We start from the raw sequence: 17,917 nt of genomic DNA, 5'->3' as shown, positions 1-17,917 counted from the left end.
CCATATCCACTAGCATCACCAAGACCACCTACTTCCACCTCCATAACATTGGCCGTCTCCGCCCCGCCTCAGCTCATCTGCTGGAGAAACCCTCATCCACGTCTTTGTTACCTCTAGACTTGACTATTCCTGGCTGGCCTCCCATCTTGAACCGTCTGTAAATTTGAACTTGCCCAAAACCCTGCCTGTATCCTAACTTGCATCAAATCCCCTTCACCCCGGGCTTGTTGACCTAAATTGGCTCCTGGTCGAGCAACATTCAATCTAAAAATTCTTATCCTTGTTTCCAAATCCCTCCAAGGCTCACCCCATCATATCTCTAACCTGTCAGTTTACATTGAAACCATCTCGTACTGTGCCAAATTCAAGTGTAATCAGTATTGTTAAGAAATATAATGTCGAAAATGTCTTTAGTACCAGCTGGCATAAAATTTTCAATGTATTTTGAAATGGAATCTTGTGACCCATCTAATGATGTAGTATGACTTTGTTGATTTAGCAACCAAACAGGCTTCACAAATATATGAATAATCTTTTAAACTGATGAATCCTGTCAACACAAACAAAAATAAAGAACATTTTAACTTGATACTTGCACAGTGATTTTATCATGTTGCTTTTCGTGTGAGGTATTGCAGTTGTGTGTTGGTACATAGATTCCCATTTGAGAAGTAGGAAAAAGTACACAGCATCTTTACAAGTATGGTAAGAATGCCAGCATCTGTGTAGAATAAAAGTGCGAGACCTGATTGAATCAAAAACAGTATTGATAAAGGAAATAAATGTTGATGTGTGATACCGGTTCAGCTAGACACGGATTAAAGCCACTTGCTTTATTCCAAGACTTAGAAATGTGAATGTGGGCTTAAACCTACATTGTTCGAGCTGCCAACGTTGGGGAAATCTTGGGAGTGAACTTTATGAATTAAATAAATGCAAACCTATTGTACAGAGGAGTGACATGCATCAAAGTAGGCTAAATTTTTAAACCTAAAACAGTGAATCTCACCCCAAATGAATAAGACTTCGCAGATATGGCACGTTTACCTGTTCTTTGAAAAATAAAACTTAGACTCCAATTTGCATTCTGCCTTGTAATTTATTGGGCCCAAGCTTCCGCCCTCTGGAAAAATGGCGCATCTCGATAAGGTGCGCCAACTTTCAGGAAGAAAAAGGACGCCGAATACTTAGCTGGTGATTCTCCGGTCTCCTCAGGACGTCTTCGTGCTCGGCGTGGCGCAGCACAAGTGGTTGGGGGTGGAGCCGGGTCCCGGCGCTGAAAACAGTGCCAGGACCTCTGCACGTGCGCGCGAGAGTGTGCACTCATATGCAGTAGCTCCAAGCCTCCAAGGCTGCGTGGGAGGGGCCCGACCCGAGCCCTGGCCGAATGGGCTCACCGGGCGAAGATCAGGACTCTGACTTCCCTCCCATTCAGATGCCTCCTCCCCCCGCTCTTCTCTTCTCTTTCTCTTTCCCTCCCCCCCTTTCTCTCTTCCCCCTCCCCCCCTTTCGCTCTTCCTCCTCCCCCCCTTTCGCTCTTCCCCCTCCCCCCTTTCGCTCTTCCCCCTCCCCCCCTTTCGCTCTTCCCCCTCCCCCCCCTTTCGCTCTTCCCCCTCCCCCCCTTTCGCTCTTCCCCCTCCCCCCCTTTCGCTCTTCCCCCTCCCCCCCTTTCGCTCTTCCCCCTCCCCCCTTTCGCTCTTCCCCCTCCCCCCCTTTCGCTCTTCCCCCTCCCCCCCTTTCGCTCTTCCCCCTCCCCCCCTTTCGCTCTTCCCCCTCCCCCCCTTTCGCTCTTCCCCCTCCCCCCCTTTTGCTCTTCCCCCTCCCCCCCCTTTCGCTCTTCCCCCTCCCCCCCCTTTCGCTCTTCCCCCTCCCCCCCTTTCGCTCTTCCCCCCTCCCCCCCTTTTGCTCTTCCCCCTCCCCCCCTTTTGCTCTTCCCCCTCCCCCCCTTTTGCTCTTCCCCCTCCCCCCCTTTTGCTCTTCCCCCTCCCCCCCTTTTGCTCTTCCCCCTCCCCCCTTTTGCTCTTCCCCCTCCCCCCCTTTCGCTCTTCCCCCTCCCCCCCTTTCGCTCTTCCCCCTCCCCCCCTTTCGCTCTTCCCCCTCCCCCCCTTTCGCTCTTCCCCCTCCCCCCCTTTCGCTCTTCCCCCTCCCCCCCTTTCGCTCTTCCCCCTCCCCCCCTTTCGCTCTTCCCCCTCCCCCCCTTTCGCTCTTCCCCCTCCCCCCCTTTCGCTCTTCCCCCTCCCCCCCTTTCGCTCTTCCCCCCTCCCCCCTTTCGCTCTTCCCCCCTCCCCCCCTTTCGCTCTTCCCCCCTCCCCCCCTTTCGCTCTTCCCCCCTCCCCCCCTTTCGCTCTCCCCCCCCCCTCCCCCCCTTTCGCTCTTCCCCCCCCTCCCCCCCTTTCGCTCTTCCCCCCTCCCCCCCTTTCGCTCTTCCCCCCTCCCCCCCTTTCGCTCTTCCCCCCTCCCCCCCTTTCGCTCTTTCTCCCCCCCCCCCCCCCCACCCACCTTTTTCTCTTCCTCGTCCCCTTTCTCTCCCCGTCCCCTTTCTCTCCCCGTCCCCTCGCCATCCGTCCACCCCACCCCTTTCCCATCCGTCCGTCCACCGTCCCCTCGCTGTCAGAAACACAGACACTGGGGGAGGTGGGGGCCCGTCCCAGCACGCTGTTGGAGGGCTCCTGGTGCTGCAGTAGGTGAGTAAAAATAATTTTTTATTGATTTAAAAAAAATTAATATTTTTTTGATTGATTTATTGATTTGATTTATTTATCATTTATTATTGATGATGGCTCTTTATTTGTAAAAGTGAAGTGTTTAATGTTTGTAAACTTCCCCCCCCCCCCCCCCCCATATCTTTCGTTCCCTACGTCTGATTTATAAGTGTAGGCAAAGTTTTTCTGAGCGTACAAAAATGTACACTTACTCCATTCTAAGTTAATTTGGAGTAAGTTTTCGTTGCTTAAACTTGCAAAACAGGCGTAAGTGGTTGGACCTGCACCCTTTTGGAAAAAAAAAACTGTTCTAAAATGAAACTATTCTAACTCACTAGAACTGGAGCAAACTAAATGCCGAGAATTGCAATTTCTAAGATGCTCCATTCTAAACTAGTTGCTCCAAAAAATAGGAGCAGCTCAGGCCGAAACCTGAGCCCATTGAATGTAGATGAAGGTTTTTGGGATGCTACAAAAACTTAACCGAGCACACTTGTGGGTTGCGTTTATATAGCACACAGTTGTTTGGGAAGTAATTCATGTAGCAAGGACTGCAAGCTTCAGTGACTCCTGGATGCCAGTGCCTCTCCTGATCCTATTCCCCACGCCATTGCTAATTCCAATGTCACACTTTCATATTTTCACTATTATCCCTGGTGACCACCTACCTGACCCTGACCTGGCCTCTGCTTTATCCTCTTACACCACCAATTTAATGAATTTTGAGCTTGACATGTTGCTGAGCTTGGCCATTCGGCCCGGGATAGCAACAGTGCAGAAGGCCATTCGGCCCAGGATAGCAGCAGTGCAGGGGGCCATTCGGCCCGGGATAGCAGCGCTGGCGGTGGGGCCATTTGGCCCGGGATAGCAGCAGTGCAGAGGGCCATTTGGCTCGGGATAGCAGCAGCACAGGGGGCCATTCGGCCCAGGATGGCAGCGATGCGGAGGGGGGGAGGGGCGCCATTCGGCCGGGGATAGCAGCCCGTGATGGCAGCGGTGGAAGGGGCCATTCGCCCTGGGATTGCAGTGGCACCGGGGCTCTCCAATTGCTTATATCTTGTTGCCTCTTGTATGTTTCACTTTGCAGCTTCAGCCCTTCAGTGTGTCCCTCGTTACCCTGTCATCCTTAGTTTTTCAGTGTAGACCTTAAGCTCCACCCGCAGAACTTAAGGACAATCTGCGCCGCTATAAAATGAAAGTTTATGCCGGCGAAACTTGCAACTTTTGTTTTGGTGCAGTCGGCCACTAAAAAATCTGACGTACCTCTACAACTGCGCCAAAATCGGCAATGTGGAAAATTAGCCCCCTATCTCTGCTTCCCCGGTCAACTGTTCTGCGGTACATGGGATCTCTTCCAAACAAGAACAGCTCTGTTCAAATTTATGGAAGCCAAAACTTTGGACTGTCCTTGGAGCTGATCCAGAGCCATCTGATCCTAGAAAAAATACTGAGTGACTGCATGCTTTCGAGGTTGAATGGTTCCTGATCAGTTTCCAGGCTAGTTTGAATGGCAAGCTACTGCTGAAGTGCTGTTCTTAAACCTCTCCATTCAGTAAACTTTGTTTTCTTCCCAGCGCCGCACTGCTCTTCCTTGATATAAAGGGTGGGGCTCTGAGCTTCTGAATTTTTTTTTTGTTCTGATCAGTAACAAAATGCCTTCTATCCACTTCCAGGCCAGCATCTGCACTAACTGGTTGAACTGCTTATGATTTGACGTTCGAAGTACTGTTAGGCTCAAAATTGGCCAGGAGTTGCTCCGTTTTTTTTTTGGAGCAACTTGATTTTTCTGGAGTATCTTAAAAATCTACATTTTGCACGTTCAATTTTGCCAGTGTAAGTGAGTTAGTTAGGATTCTTTTAGTTTTTTTTTCAAAAGGGGGCGTTACCAACCTCCTACGCCCATTTTGACCAGTTAGGCCACTTTGGCCAGCTAATGGTTACTCCAAACTAACTTAGGCCAGCGTATGTAGCCGCTTGTGAAGACCCTTGCGGAGAGGTAAGAAATCAGCAGGAATAGGTACATCGGAGGCCAGCAGAACTTAATGACTTGACTAAAGAATCTGAATAGGATCAAACAGCTATAAAGGACATCATATGACAAACTTCGCAAAGTTAATTTACTATACAACAGAAGCATTCATGGAAGTTTAAACTACAGAAATAAAATAAGTAAACGGCAGTTGAATTAAATTGCCCTAATCTCTCAACTAATTTAAAGAACTATTTGTTTGCAATGATTATACTGGGCCAAAATTGAGCCCCTATTATCGAAATAAAGTCTATTTCAATAAATGAGATTTTCTCTCTTCTTCCGTCACTTTTGTTCTTCTTTCACAATAGCACCAGGTGAATAGGCTTGACAAATGGTCACTACTATTCACGAGAGACAAAACATATTTACATAATGTTTTCAAAATATCCACAAAAAAAAATAGAAGTAAATAGGTCCTACTCTACCTTCATCTTCAGCCCGGTAAGGCAGCAGGTCGGCCTGTGCGGTAGGCCACTCGGCCTGGGATAAGGGCGGGACACACCAGCAGCCGGGATGATGATGATCGGATCCCACGCTGCAGCACGCACACTGAAAGGATGGGGGCAGGAGCTACTGTGCATGCGTGCATGCTCCAACGCGTATGTGCAGATGTCCCGGCAGTTTTCAGCACGGGACGCTGGCTCCGCCCCGAGCCGACCCGACTGGCCACGCTGCGCGAAGACCCGGGAGAGGCTGGACAGCATCCAAAATGGGGACTGATTTTTATTTATTTATTTTTTAAACCACTTTTCTACGCAGAAAAGCGGCGCATCTCCGGTGAGTGCGCCAAAAAAAGGGTGGGCCAATTTTGAGCCCATAGTGTACACGTGAAAATAATAAATATTCTGAATGATTACTTCGAAGTATTCACAAGGGAAGAAATGACTAACTGCCCTCCCCAGAAAGTGTTTAAATTCGCAAATTCAACGGCCCTGAATTTGTGGTTGGAGGCTTCCCACGGGGAAGTGCCTCTGATCAGCGAATAAAATGCCCACGTAGTTGGTAGTCTGGGAAGTATGGAGACTCGCGGTCCTGGGCCTCTCCAGGTGCCCGTGTAGAGGCTCACATATCTTGGGCGCTTGAGGTTTGCGACCTGTGGTTTGCAAGCGCCCCTGGGATCACATGGGCCAGCCTAACTAATAAAAGAAAGGAATCCCCATTCATGCTTGTGGGGATTCCGTACATACAGAATCCCCAGAAGAATGAATGGAATACCCCCCAAAATACATCTACATATCAAATGATAAAAAAATTACATATTTAAAATGAATTAAATGGCATTTAATTAAATATTTAAAACAAAAATGTAATTTAAAAAAATATATATTTACGTGTTTTAAAGGGGTAAATATAAACTTGCCATATTATACAGGGTTTTTAAATGTATAAATTATTTTATTTTTGTTTTTTTAAAACTCTTACGCTGGTAAAAGCAGGTCTTGCCTAGGTTTCCGTGTACGTGCTTTGCGCGAATTCCCGGAACCTGTGCGGCCCTTACGGGCACGTGCGCACCTCCTACGTGTCTGTAGGGGCCTCAAATTACGGCCCACTATAAAATGGCTAGACTGGCTAAAAGAGTTCAAAACAAACCCATCCACAGGGAGAGAAGGTATTTATCCAAGTGTGCTATAGTAGATATGTGACGGCTCACAATTATTGAGGGAGATGCTGGATACCTTAACTATCTTCTATATTTCTGTAAGATCACCAATATATTGGAAACGGGCTAATATGGTGTCCATATTCAAAATGCTGAAAAAAAACAATCACAAGCAGCTACAATTCTTTAGTCTTCCATACTTGGTTTTCTTTTTAATAATTCCCAGGGATGTGGGCATCACTGGCAAGGCCGACAATTATTGCTCATTCGCAGTTGCTCGGCGAAGGTGGCAGTAGGCATTCTTAATATATGTTACAGAACCTACAAGGGAGCAAGCTATCTTAGATCTGGTCCTGTGTAATGAGACAGGAATAATAAACTATCTCCTAGTAAAAGATCCTCTCGGAATGAGTGATCACAGTATGGTTGAATTTGTAATACAGATTGAGGGTGAGGAAGTAGTGTCTCAAACGAGCGTACTATGCTTAAACAAAGGGGACTACAGTAGGATGAGGGCAGAGTTGGCTAAAGTAGACTGGAAGCACAGACTAAACGGTGGCACAATTGAGGAACAGTGGAGGACTTTTAAGGAGTTCTTTCATAGTGCTCGACAAAAATATATTCCAGTGAAAAAGAAGGGCGGTAAGAAAAGGGATAACCAGCCGTGGATAACCAAGGAAATAAAGGAGAGTATCAAATTAAAAACCAATGCGCATAAGCTGGCCAAGGTTAGTGGGAAACTAGCAGATTGGGAAAATTTTAAACGACAGCAAAGAATGACTAAGAAAGCAATAAAGAAAGGAAAGATAGATTACGAAAGTAAACTTGCGCAAAACATAAAAACAGATAGTAAAAGCTTTTACCGATATATAAAATGGAAAAGAGTGACTAAAGTAAATATTTGTCCCTTAAAAGATGAGAAGGGGGATTTAATAATGGGAAATGTGGAAATGACTGAGACCTTAAACAATTATTTTGCTTCCGTCTTCACAGTGGAAGACACAAAAACCATGCCAAAAATTGCTGGTCACGGGAATATGGGAAGGGAGGATCACTATCACTAGTAGGGTAGTGCTGGACAGGCTAATGGGACTCAAGATAGACAAGTCCCCTGGACCTGATGAAATGCATCCCAGGGTATTAAAAGAGATGGCGGAAGTTATAGCCGATGCATTCGTTATAATCTACCAAAATTCTCTGGACTCTGGGGAGGTACCAGCTGATTGGAAAGCAGCTAATGTAACGTCTCTGTTTTTAAAAAAAGGGGGCAGACAAAAGACAGGTAACTATAGGCCGGTTAGTTTAACATCTGTAGTGGGTAAAATCCTATCATTAAGGAAGAAATAGCGGGACATCTAGATAGGAATAGTGCAATCAAGCAGACGCAACATGGATTCATGAAGGGGAAATCATGTTTAACTAATTTACTGGAATTCTTTAAGGATATAACGAGCATGGTGGATAGAGGTGTACCGATGGATGTGGTGTATTTAGATTTCCAAAAGGCATTTGATAAGGTGCCATACAAAAGGTTACTGCAGAAGATAAAGGTACGCGGAGTTAGAGGAAATGTATAAGCATGGATAGAGAATTGGCTAGCTAACAGAAAGCAGAGAGTCGGGATAAATGGGTCCTTTTCGGGTTGGAAATCGGTGGTTAGTGGTGTGCCACAGGGATCGATGCTGGGTTCACAACTATTTACAATATACATAGATGACCTGGAAGAGGGGACAGAGTGTAGTGTAACAAAATTTGCAGATGACACAAAGATTAGTGGGAAAGCGGGTTGTGTAGCGGACACAGAGGCTGCAAAGAGATTTAGATAGGTTAAGCGAATGGGCTAAGGTTTGGCAGATGGAATACAATGTCAGAAAATGTGAGGTTATCCACCTTGGGGAAAAAAAAAACAGTAAAAGGGAATATTATTTGAATGGGGAGAAATTACAACATGCTGCAGTGCAGAGGGACCAGGGGGTCCTTGTGCATGAATCCCAAAAAGTTAGTTTGCAGGTGCAGCAGGTAATCAGGAAGGCGAATGGAATGTTGGCCTTCATTGCGAGAGGGATGGAGTACAAAAGCAGGGAGGTCCTGCTGCAACTGTATAGGGTATTGGTGAGGTCCTGGAGTACTGCGTGCAGTTTTGGTCACCTTTCTTAAGGAAGGATATACTGGCTTTGGAGGGGGTACAGAGACGATTCACGAGGCTGATTCCGGAGATGAGGGGGTTACCTTATGATGATAGATTGAGTAGACTGGGTCTTTACTCGTTGGAATTCAGAAGGATGAGGGGTGATCTTATAGAAACATTTAAAATAATGAAAGGGATAGACAAGAAAGAGGCAGAAAGGTTGTTTCCACTGGTCGGGGAGACAAGAACTAGGGGGCACAGCCTCAAAATACGGGGGAGCCAATTTAAAACCGAGTTGAGAAGGAATTTCTTCTCCCAGAGGGTTGTGAATTTGTGGAATTCTCTGCCCAAGGAAGCAGTTGAGGCTAGCTCATTGAATGTATTCAAATCACAGATAGATAGATTTTTAACCAATAAGGGAATTAAGGGTTATGGGGAGCGGGCGTGTAAGTGGAGCGGAGTCCACGGCCAGATCAGCCATGATCTTGTTGAATGGCGGAGCAGGCTCGAGGGGTTCGATGGCCTACTCCTGTTCCTAATTCTTATGTTCTTATGTTAACCACTGCAGTCATTATGTTGGAGGTATTCCCACAATGCTGTAGCGGTCTTTGTAAAAGAATGGAATTGATTCAGGAGTGAATTTGAATATTAACCTCATAAACAGTCAACATGGATTCCTAAGGGGATGTCTAATCGACCTCCTCAACGTCTATGAGGAAGTAACAACCCAAGTAAACTATGGACACCCTACAACATGGTGTACCTAGACTTCCAAAAGACAGTTGACAAAGTTCCATGATAGGCTGTTGGTTAAATTTAAAGCTGTAAACCATGGGCATGGTTAAGAAATTGGATAAGGGTTAGGAAATGCTGAGTACTCATCAGAGCTGTCATGTTGGGCTGGGAGGCTAAGTACTGAATGTGGTGTTGGGACCACTACTTATTCTAATGACTGAGATTCAAAAATTCAGTGCAAAATGGCTACATTTTGAAGTTATGAAAAACTAGGCGGGAAAGCTCAAACTGCAATGAGTTGGAGAAAATATGTAACTGGGGAGAAAAATGACAGATGAGATGTAGTATGGAAATACAGGAAGCATTGCACATAGGAAGGAACAATAGGCGACATGCGTACTCCACGAATGATGTTGAAAAAGCTAAGAATTAACCTGAAAGAGACCTAGGAATCTTGGTGAATGTAACACACACGATGTACAACTGTGAAGAAAAACTTAATTTGTCCTAAATTATTTTATAGGTCTTACTGTTGCATAAAATAGTAGTTTATATTTACTTCATCCATTCTCTTAACTAACTTGTATATTTCTATAAGATCACCAGAATTGAGAACAGTATTCAAGTAACTGACAAAGGCAATAGAATGTTGTATGACACAACTATAAGAGTATTATCAGTTCGAGAAAATTGTGATTAAGCTGTAAAGTGCTCTGATGAGACTGAACTTTGAATGCTATCTAATTTTGGTTGCTGGGAAAAGTGCTGGTCCACACGTGGAGCTGTTCACGTAACATCCAATGCATACCTTAGAAATACACTATCAAAATACTGTTTTATTTGTCAGCAGATGGGTGCATTTGGTCTCGCATGTTTTTTTTAAACATTTACAAGAATAAACTTGTCGGAACTAAGATATCTGGTCAACTCATTTAGAATCACATTTTCTTGTGATATCATGTCTTCTCAATCTTTATTTCAGCTATTTGAAGAGGTTTAAGGTAATGAAGATCAAGGTCCTTCGAAGCTGGTGCCGTCAAATCTTGAAGGGTCTTCATTTTCTTCATACTCGTACACCACCCATCATCCACCGAGATTTGAAATGTGACAACATCTTCATTACAGGCCCTACTGGATCAGTTAAAGTTGGGGACCTTGGCCTTGCTACATTAAAAAGGGCATCGTTTGCAAAAAGTGTAATCGGTAAGTTGATTGTCACCAAGTGAAGTTTGCTTACTAGGCTGTTAGTTTTGGAATACGAAAATAGAAAAAAATAATTTTACAGATCTGACTTTGAAATAGATAAGTGCACTTTATTGGATTGAAAGAACCCCTGAAAAACTGTGGCCTACTTTTCTGTGCTTGTAATATTCATCCACTTCCTAATTTTTGTTCTAGACGATAGTTTCAGTTTATCTGAAACTATTCACAGGGTTTCATGTTCTCTTGTTTTTTTTTTCCTGGTTGTCCTGCTGAGCCCTCTTTACTCAATTTTCTGTATTCTTAAGTATTTTCAACTGTAGGACATCTACTTTCCCAGCTGCAGTAGACCTAAAAGTACTGCAGTTGAACGGTAAGTGCTATAGATAAAGGCTGTGGTGAGTTGCCTTTCTGATGATTTGAAGATCAAAATTATTGTAAGTTTCAACTTTGTTTATGCAGTAGTTTTCATTTGCAAGGCAACTTAGTTACTGATAAAGGGTGTAAGAAGCATAGTTGATCAGAGATTAGCTATGATACAGTTTAATTAGCTATCTTTTTCCCCCTTTTTAAAAAAAAACCTGGCTGACGGGAAAATCTTGCTGATGGGTTTCCTTTCAGTCTGTGGAAATTGATTGACTTGTAATTGAAACTGAAAACTTTGCACATGGGAATATTTTATCAATATTACTTTTGTTGCAATTTGAAGTGAAAATAAAGTTAATGTTTGAAGTTTGTTGCGTGCTGATTTTTGGAATATTGGTGGACTATCAGATGCAGGTTGCACCCCAGCTAGTCCTCCACTTCTCAATTATTTCAAGATGGGACAATAAAAGGAGGATGTGGTTGCATTGAACTGTTCTGTATATGATGTGTTTCCGCTGCCAAGGGCATTTAAAATTTTGAGGGTTTTTTCTGGATAAATCGGATAGTATTAATGATTGCAGCAATACTCATTCAAATGCAAAGGGTTAATTAGATCAACTCAGTGCTATACACCATTCGGGATGCCTTGCAGAAGAAAACTTATGAGTTGGTAGGTTGCTGAGTAACTGAGAAGGGCTCTCCTTCGCCTCCGCTTTGTCTTCCCCCACAGGTCGTCGTCCTTCGGTGAGTACCGACAGCCTCTACTCACTCTGAGACAGTCTGTTAGAGTCTGAAACGTTCTTTTAATTTAAGGTACCCCTGAGTTCATGGCTCCTGAGATGTACGAAGAAAAATATGACGAGTCTGTTGATGTTTACGCTTTTGGGATGTGTATGCTGGAGATGGCAACTTCAGAATATCCATACTCGGAATGCCAGAATGCTGCTCAGATCTATCGTAGAGTAACCAGTGTAAGTACACGTTAGGTTTGTGGTGCTATGGCTACCTCTCACACTAGTGCTACATTTCAAGTTTTTAAAAAAAATTACTTTTATAAAATGTAGTTAATCTGGGGCAAGCAGTCGTTGTCATTTGAGTGCAGCAATATCATTTTTAGCAACACCGCTGAACAACATTCCGCGAAGCTGCGTGACCATGCAGCAGTCTGTAGGTCATGCACAGGCTGCTCACTGGCTTTTCCATGGAAGAAACCGTGCATGCATGAAAATTTGAATGGGCTAATTGTAGGGGGGAAAGCATCAGAAAGAACATTGCTGCTGAATTGTTTGGGGCACACGAATCACGGGGGGGCTCAACTGGTTTTTGTTTGTGATGTTCCACTCTGCTGTTGTGTCTCCTTGAAGAGCCACATTTGAAATGGATACATTCTGAAATAATTAAAGTGCTTCACATGGTGAGTTTCACATCTCAAGTGTTACTTTTAAGTAGAGATGCTAAATCGAATATGGGTATTTTGCTATCGAAAGGGAGGAAAAACAGAATGACAAGGCTGCTCTTGTGTTAATTCTTACGACGAGAACAAACCTGATGACGAGTTGCCTGGATATTTTCTCATTCAGAAAATGATGTTGGGGAGATGCAGCGGCAATGAAGGAGGGAAATAACAAAAAATCACAATCCTTAAAGGACTTCATTTTTTATTGTATTTTAAGAGTATAATCCAGGGGAATGAAGGAAATCTCTGCAAAAATAATACTCGTGTGTTTTTACAGAAGAGGTCTGTTTTACATTGTTAATGCACAAAAATAAAACTTATTTCTGTCTCCGCCTTGTTTCCTGTCTCCAGCCTCAACTATTTGTATGCTCCCGTGGCAAGCCTCCCATCCTCCACCCTCTGTAAACTTCAACTCATCCAAAACATTGCCTGTATCCTAAGCTGCACCAAGTCCCACTCACTCATCACCCATGTCTCTTATCACAAATTTAAGATTCTCATTCTTTTGTTTAATTCCGGGCAAACAATCCAATACATGAGTTTCCTGCAGGGTGGGTTTGGTTAAAATGACTGTGTTCAACTCCCTTCATGACCATGCCCCTTCCAAGCTGTGTAACCTCCTCCAGCCCTATGCCCCTCCCTCCCCAGAACTCTGATTTCCTCTGACTCTGGTGCTTCCTTCATTCCACCATTGGGGGCTGTGTCTTCAGCTGTCAAGGATCTCTTTCATTCCCTCCCTAAACCTCTTTCCCCAGCTCTTGCTTTCTATCGCCCCCTTTAAGATCCTCCTTAAAACCTACCTCTTTGGCCAAGTTTCTAATATCTCCTTTGGTTCGGTGTCAATTTTTGCCTGATTACACTTTTACGAAGCGCTAGGGGATGTTTTTTCTACATTAAAAGGCGCTATATAAATGCAAATTGTCTGAAATTTGACTGGTAAACTTCAAACAGTTTGGTTCTAAATAGGCTGGGTAAACTGCCTGTTAACCAACTTCGCCAGATACCAGTTTTAGTAATGTGTTCCAGCATCCAAATAGATAAATGTTCACATAGCAAAATGAGGAACTAAGTAATTATCAAAATAAGAAATGTCAAGTGAAGAGTAATACATAGAATATAAATGAGATGTGTAACATAGATTAGTGTTGCTGCACCTGACAGCATAATGGGTACATCAGTATATAAAAAAAATTAAACCTCATTGCAGCCCCTCACTCAGGGAAGACCAAATAATCTGTGTTCTACTTACTGGAAACTCAAAAGCATTATGCATGTTTTGTGGCCCCAACAGTAGTGGTTAATGTTGAGAAAAATATAAAATTACACCTGATTTGATCATTTGAAATCTGTAATGTTATCAAATACCAAGCTTTGATTAAAAAGAAATGCTGAATTCATTGGAAATTTACTGATGTGACCAGAAACAATGAAAGCAGAATTATCCCACAGCAAATCAAATGAAATATGGTAGTTCGAATGAAACAGTATTGGGTAAAAACAAGTTACTCCACAACCCCCCTCGTCCAAATGATGAAGGGTATTGTCAAAAAGTTATTTGCTTCCAATTCACAATGTATTGCACGACACTACTTCCATTCTTTTAATGGCATTTTTTTCTGCTGCTGCTTCCTTTACTGAATTATCAATCTTTTAGCAGTTGAAATTAATGGAAAATCACCCTGATAAATTAAAATTGTATTTTGTGACTTTCAGTTCTGTTTGACCGAGGAATAAAACAAGACTTGCTGATGCTCCCTTTCCTATTGCTGTTTGTTCAGTGATGTCTTTAGATGTTTTCTTACTTTAATCAGTACCAACTAAGTAAAACAACAAGCTTCTGGAAAAAAGTTGTCAAGGCACAAAATTTAAATCAATATTTATGACTGCTTGCTCCAGTTCCTGGACAATTTGGAGTAGTGAGTAAGTTGAAGAGACGTTTAAGTAAGTAATTGCTCTTTAGTGCTACAGAATGTCATCATCTCATCAATGCGATCATCCTTGTTCTCAACCTATAGGTCCCATGTGGCCAGGACAAACACCATTGATTTGTTTTTTCAAGAGAATGTCTCATAGATTTTTTCTGCTATGAAAGATATTCCCCATGTATCTTGCACTTTTCTATACTCTTGTTATAACTATCGGCTGTGGAAAGGGTGACACGCACATAGAAGCAAAAGTCAGGGCAAATGGTTGTAATGAACAGTGGCAAATGGAACACATTTGTTGTTTAAACTCACCATTGGGCTTCTGTGCAAAATCAACTTAAGTTTTCCTTGCAAGGAATGTTACACGAGTGACCTATACAGGAGGAAAAAAGCATATTTCAGATGGGGTTTAAAAATATAAATTTCTTCCAAGTTGTTTCCTCTTTTGGAATGCAAACTTTTGAAACTCAGAAGATCCAGATCGAGTCCATGGTTAAATTAAATTTTTTCCCCCTTACCACTAAAAATTTATGGTAGAACGATTTCCCTTGTTTGCTTTAATATAATGAAATTGTAAACGTGTTCTTCAAACACTTGTTTAGGATTTTGCTCAAAAAACACAAGAGGAAATTTCTGTGACTGTTTAAATTGTTGAAGCAATCTTTAAATTGCAGAATGTGATATCCATTTTAACAATGATCTGCCTGTTTAGGCATCTCTAACACTTCAAAGTTGATCGAGTAGTATTTCTCTTTTATACACATGACTAGTACCATAAGATACTAGTCATGTATCTATCTTATGGTACTAGTCATGTGTATAAAAGAGAAATACTACTCCGATCAACTTTGAAGTGTTAGAGATGTCTAAACAGGCGCATCATCGTTAAGTGGATCTCACACCAGTATATACATTCTGAAATTTAAAGATTGCTTCAACAATACAAACAGTCACAGAAAGCAGATCTTGATCAAGATTTTGCTGTCGCTGCTCACCGTTATTGAGTCAAACAGACAGCAACTTCTAGCATCCGCACATGCGCAGTATCATGCGGAAATCTGAAAGTTGCTGTCCGATTTACCCTGCTCCTGCACAATCTTCGCTACACTTGTCGATAGACGTGGAATTGAAATATGTGCAAGGGTGTGAAGTTGCAGTGCTTAGCCACTGGATGCCCACTAAACACGGCAGAAAAAGTTAGGGCATGTCCATTCAAGTAAGCAAATATTTAACACCATGATAAGTCTTAATCCAAACAACCTCTCCGACACTGAAAATGAACTTGTGCAAGTGTGAAGTCTCATTCCTTCAGATTTTAATTATTGTTGGAGATGGAAAAAATATACATTTTTTTACTTTTTCTTTCACTCATTTCTTAATCCCATCTTTCGTTCCCTCTTCCCATGATTTCACATTGAATTAAATATTCTAACATACACTTTCTGCTTTAACCTCTGCGTGTCTCAGTAAGGATTCTTCAGTCATCGAATATTAGAAAGATAAGCACACAAGGAAACCATTGAGTTCATAGTACCTGTGTGGGCTCTTTGATAGAGCTATCGAATTAATCCCACTCCCTGCTCTCCCCCAAAGCCATGTCATTTTTTTCCCATCCAATTCTCTTTTGAATGTTGCTATTGAATCTACTTCCACCGCCCTTTCAGGCAGTACATTCCAGATCACAACCACTTGTTGTGTAAAATACTGTGTCCTCATGTTGCCTCTGATTTTTTTTTGCTAATCACCTTAAATCTGTCTCCTCTGGTTACCACTGGAAACTCTTGCTCTTGACTATCAAAACCATTCATAATTTTGAACATCTCCATCAAATCTCCTCTTAACCTTCTCTGCTCCAGACAACCCCAGCTTCTCCAGTCTCCACATAACTGAAGTCCTTCATCCTGGTACCATTCCAGTAAATCTCTTCACCCCCTCCAAGGACTTGACATCCTTCTTAAAGTGTGGTGCTCAGAATTGAACATGCTATTCCAGTGGTGGTCTAACCACAGTTTTATAAAGGTTTGGCCTAACTTCCTTGCTGTTGTGCTCTCCCTCTACTAATAATGCCAAGAATTCCTTACTGTTTTTTAACAACCTTCTCCACTTGCCTGCCACTTTCAAAGATTTCTGTCTGTAACCCCAGGTTTCTCTGTTCCTGGACCCCCTTTAAAATTGTACTATTTAGATTCTCTTCTTTCTTCCTACCAAATTACATCACTTCACACTTCTCCGCTTTAAATTTGCCACGTGTTTGCCCGTTTAACTGGTCTTAAGTCAGTTACTATATGCCTTATTGTTACCACATTTTGGAGTTTCGTAAGACTTTGAAATTATGCTCCATATACCCAAGTCTAGAAATATTACTATACATCAAAAAACAGCAGTGGTCCTAATACTGACGCCTCCAGTCTAAAACAACTGTTCACTGCTGCCACATGTCCTGTCCAGTTTCAACAATTTTCTTGTCCACCCTCCGTCTTCCGCCCTCGCTGTTCCCACCTGCTCTGCCTCCTGCCATCCCCCTCCCTCCCTCTCCCTCCTATCCCCCCCTCCCTCTCTCTCTCTCTCGCCCCAACCCTCCCTCTCTCCCTCTCCCTCCCTCCCTCTCCCTCTCTCACCCCCCTCCCTCCCTCTCTCAACCCCTCCCTCCCTCTCTCAACCCCTTAACTCTCTCTCACCCCCCTCCCTCCCTCTCTCTCGCCCCTTAACTCACTCTCTCGCCCCTTAACTCTCTCTCTCTCTCTCTCTCTCTCTCTCTCTCTCTCTCTCTCTCCCTCCCTCCCTCCCTCCCTCCCTCCCTCCCTCCCTCTCGCCCCTCCCTCCCTCCCTCTCTCGGCCCCTCCCTCCCTCCTTCGCCCCCTCCCTCCCTCCCTCGCCCCCTCCCTCCCTCCCTCGCCCCCTCCCTCCCTCCCTCTCTCGCCCCCTCTCTCCCTCCCTCTCTCCCGCTCTCTCTTGCCCCCTCTCTCTCTCTCGCTCCCTCTCTCCTCTCGCTCCCTCCCTCTCTCTCGCCCCCTCCCTCCCTCCCTCTCTCTCGCCCCCTCCCTCCCTCCCTCTCTCTCGCCCCCTCCCTCCCTCCCTCTCTCGCCCCCTCCCTCCCTCCCTCTCTCCGCTCTCTCTTGCCCCCTCCCTCTCTCTCGCTCCCTCCCTCCCTCCCTCTCTCTCGCCCCCTCCCTCCCTCCCTCTCTCTTGCCCCCTCCCTCCCTCCCTCTCTCTCGCCCCCTCCCTCCCTCCCTCTCTCTCGCCCCCTCCCTCCCTCCCTCTCTCTCGCCCCCTCCCTCCCTCCCTCTCTCTCGCCCCCTCCCTCCCTCCCTCTCTCTCGCCCCCTCCCTCCCTCCCTCTCTCTCGCCCCCTCCCTCCCTCCCTCTCTCTCGCCCCCTCCCTCCCTCCCTCTCTCTCGCCCCCTCCCTCCCTCCCTCTCTCTTGCCCCCTCCCTCCCTCCCTCTCTCTCGCCCCCTCCCTCCCTCCCTCTCTCTCGCCCCCTCCCTCCCTCCCTCTCTCTCGCCCCTCCCTCCCTCCCTCTCTCTCGCCCCCTCCCTCCCTCCCTCTCTCTTGCCCCCTCCCTCCCTCCCTCCCTCCCTCCCTCTCTCTCGCCCCCTCCCTCCCTCCCTCCCTCTCTCTCGCCCCCTCCCTCCCTCCCTCCCTCTCTCTCGCCCCCTCCCTCCCTCCCTCCCTCTCTCTCCCCCCTCCCTCCCTCCCTCTCTCTCCCCCCTCCCTCCCTCCCTCCCTCTCTCTCCCCCTCCCTCCCTCCCTCTCTCTCCCCCTCCCTCCCTCCC

General features: G+C 44.9%; 1 protein-coding gene across 4 annotated transcripts in view; it reads left to right on the top strand.

The window, feature by feature from the left end:
- Window positions 1-17,917, top strand: part of LOC139280809 (serine/threonine-protein kinase WNK1-like) — a 200,007-nt gene that overhangs the window by 59,068 nt on the left and 123,022 nt on the right. For all 4 annotated transcript variants that reach the window (XM_070900527.1, XM_070900528.1, XM_070900529.1 and 1 more), the window contains exons 3-4: window positions 10,180-10,400; window positions 11,577-11,734. In XM_070900527.1, coding sequence (XP_070756628.1) covers window positions 10,180-10,400; window positions 11,577-11,734 — 379 coding nt within the window. The remainder of the gene's footprint in view (window positions 1-10,179; window positions 10,401-11,576; window positions 11,735-17,917) is intronic.

The sequence above is a fragment of the Pristiophorus japonicus genome, chromosome 15 (assembly GCF_044704955.1).
Source record: "Pristiophorus japonicus isolate sPriJap1 chromosome 15, sPriJap1.hap1, whole genome shotgun sequence".
In the NCBI taxonomy this organism is placed as follows: domain Eukaryota; kingdom Metazoa; phylum Chordata; class Chondrichthyes; family Pristiophoridae; genus Pristiophorus; species Pristiophorus japonicus.
The sequence above is the reverse complement of the archived record's forward strand: the minus strand, read 5'-3'. Positions and strand labels throughout refer to the sequence as shown.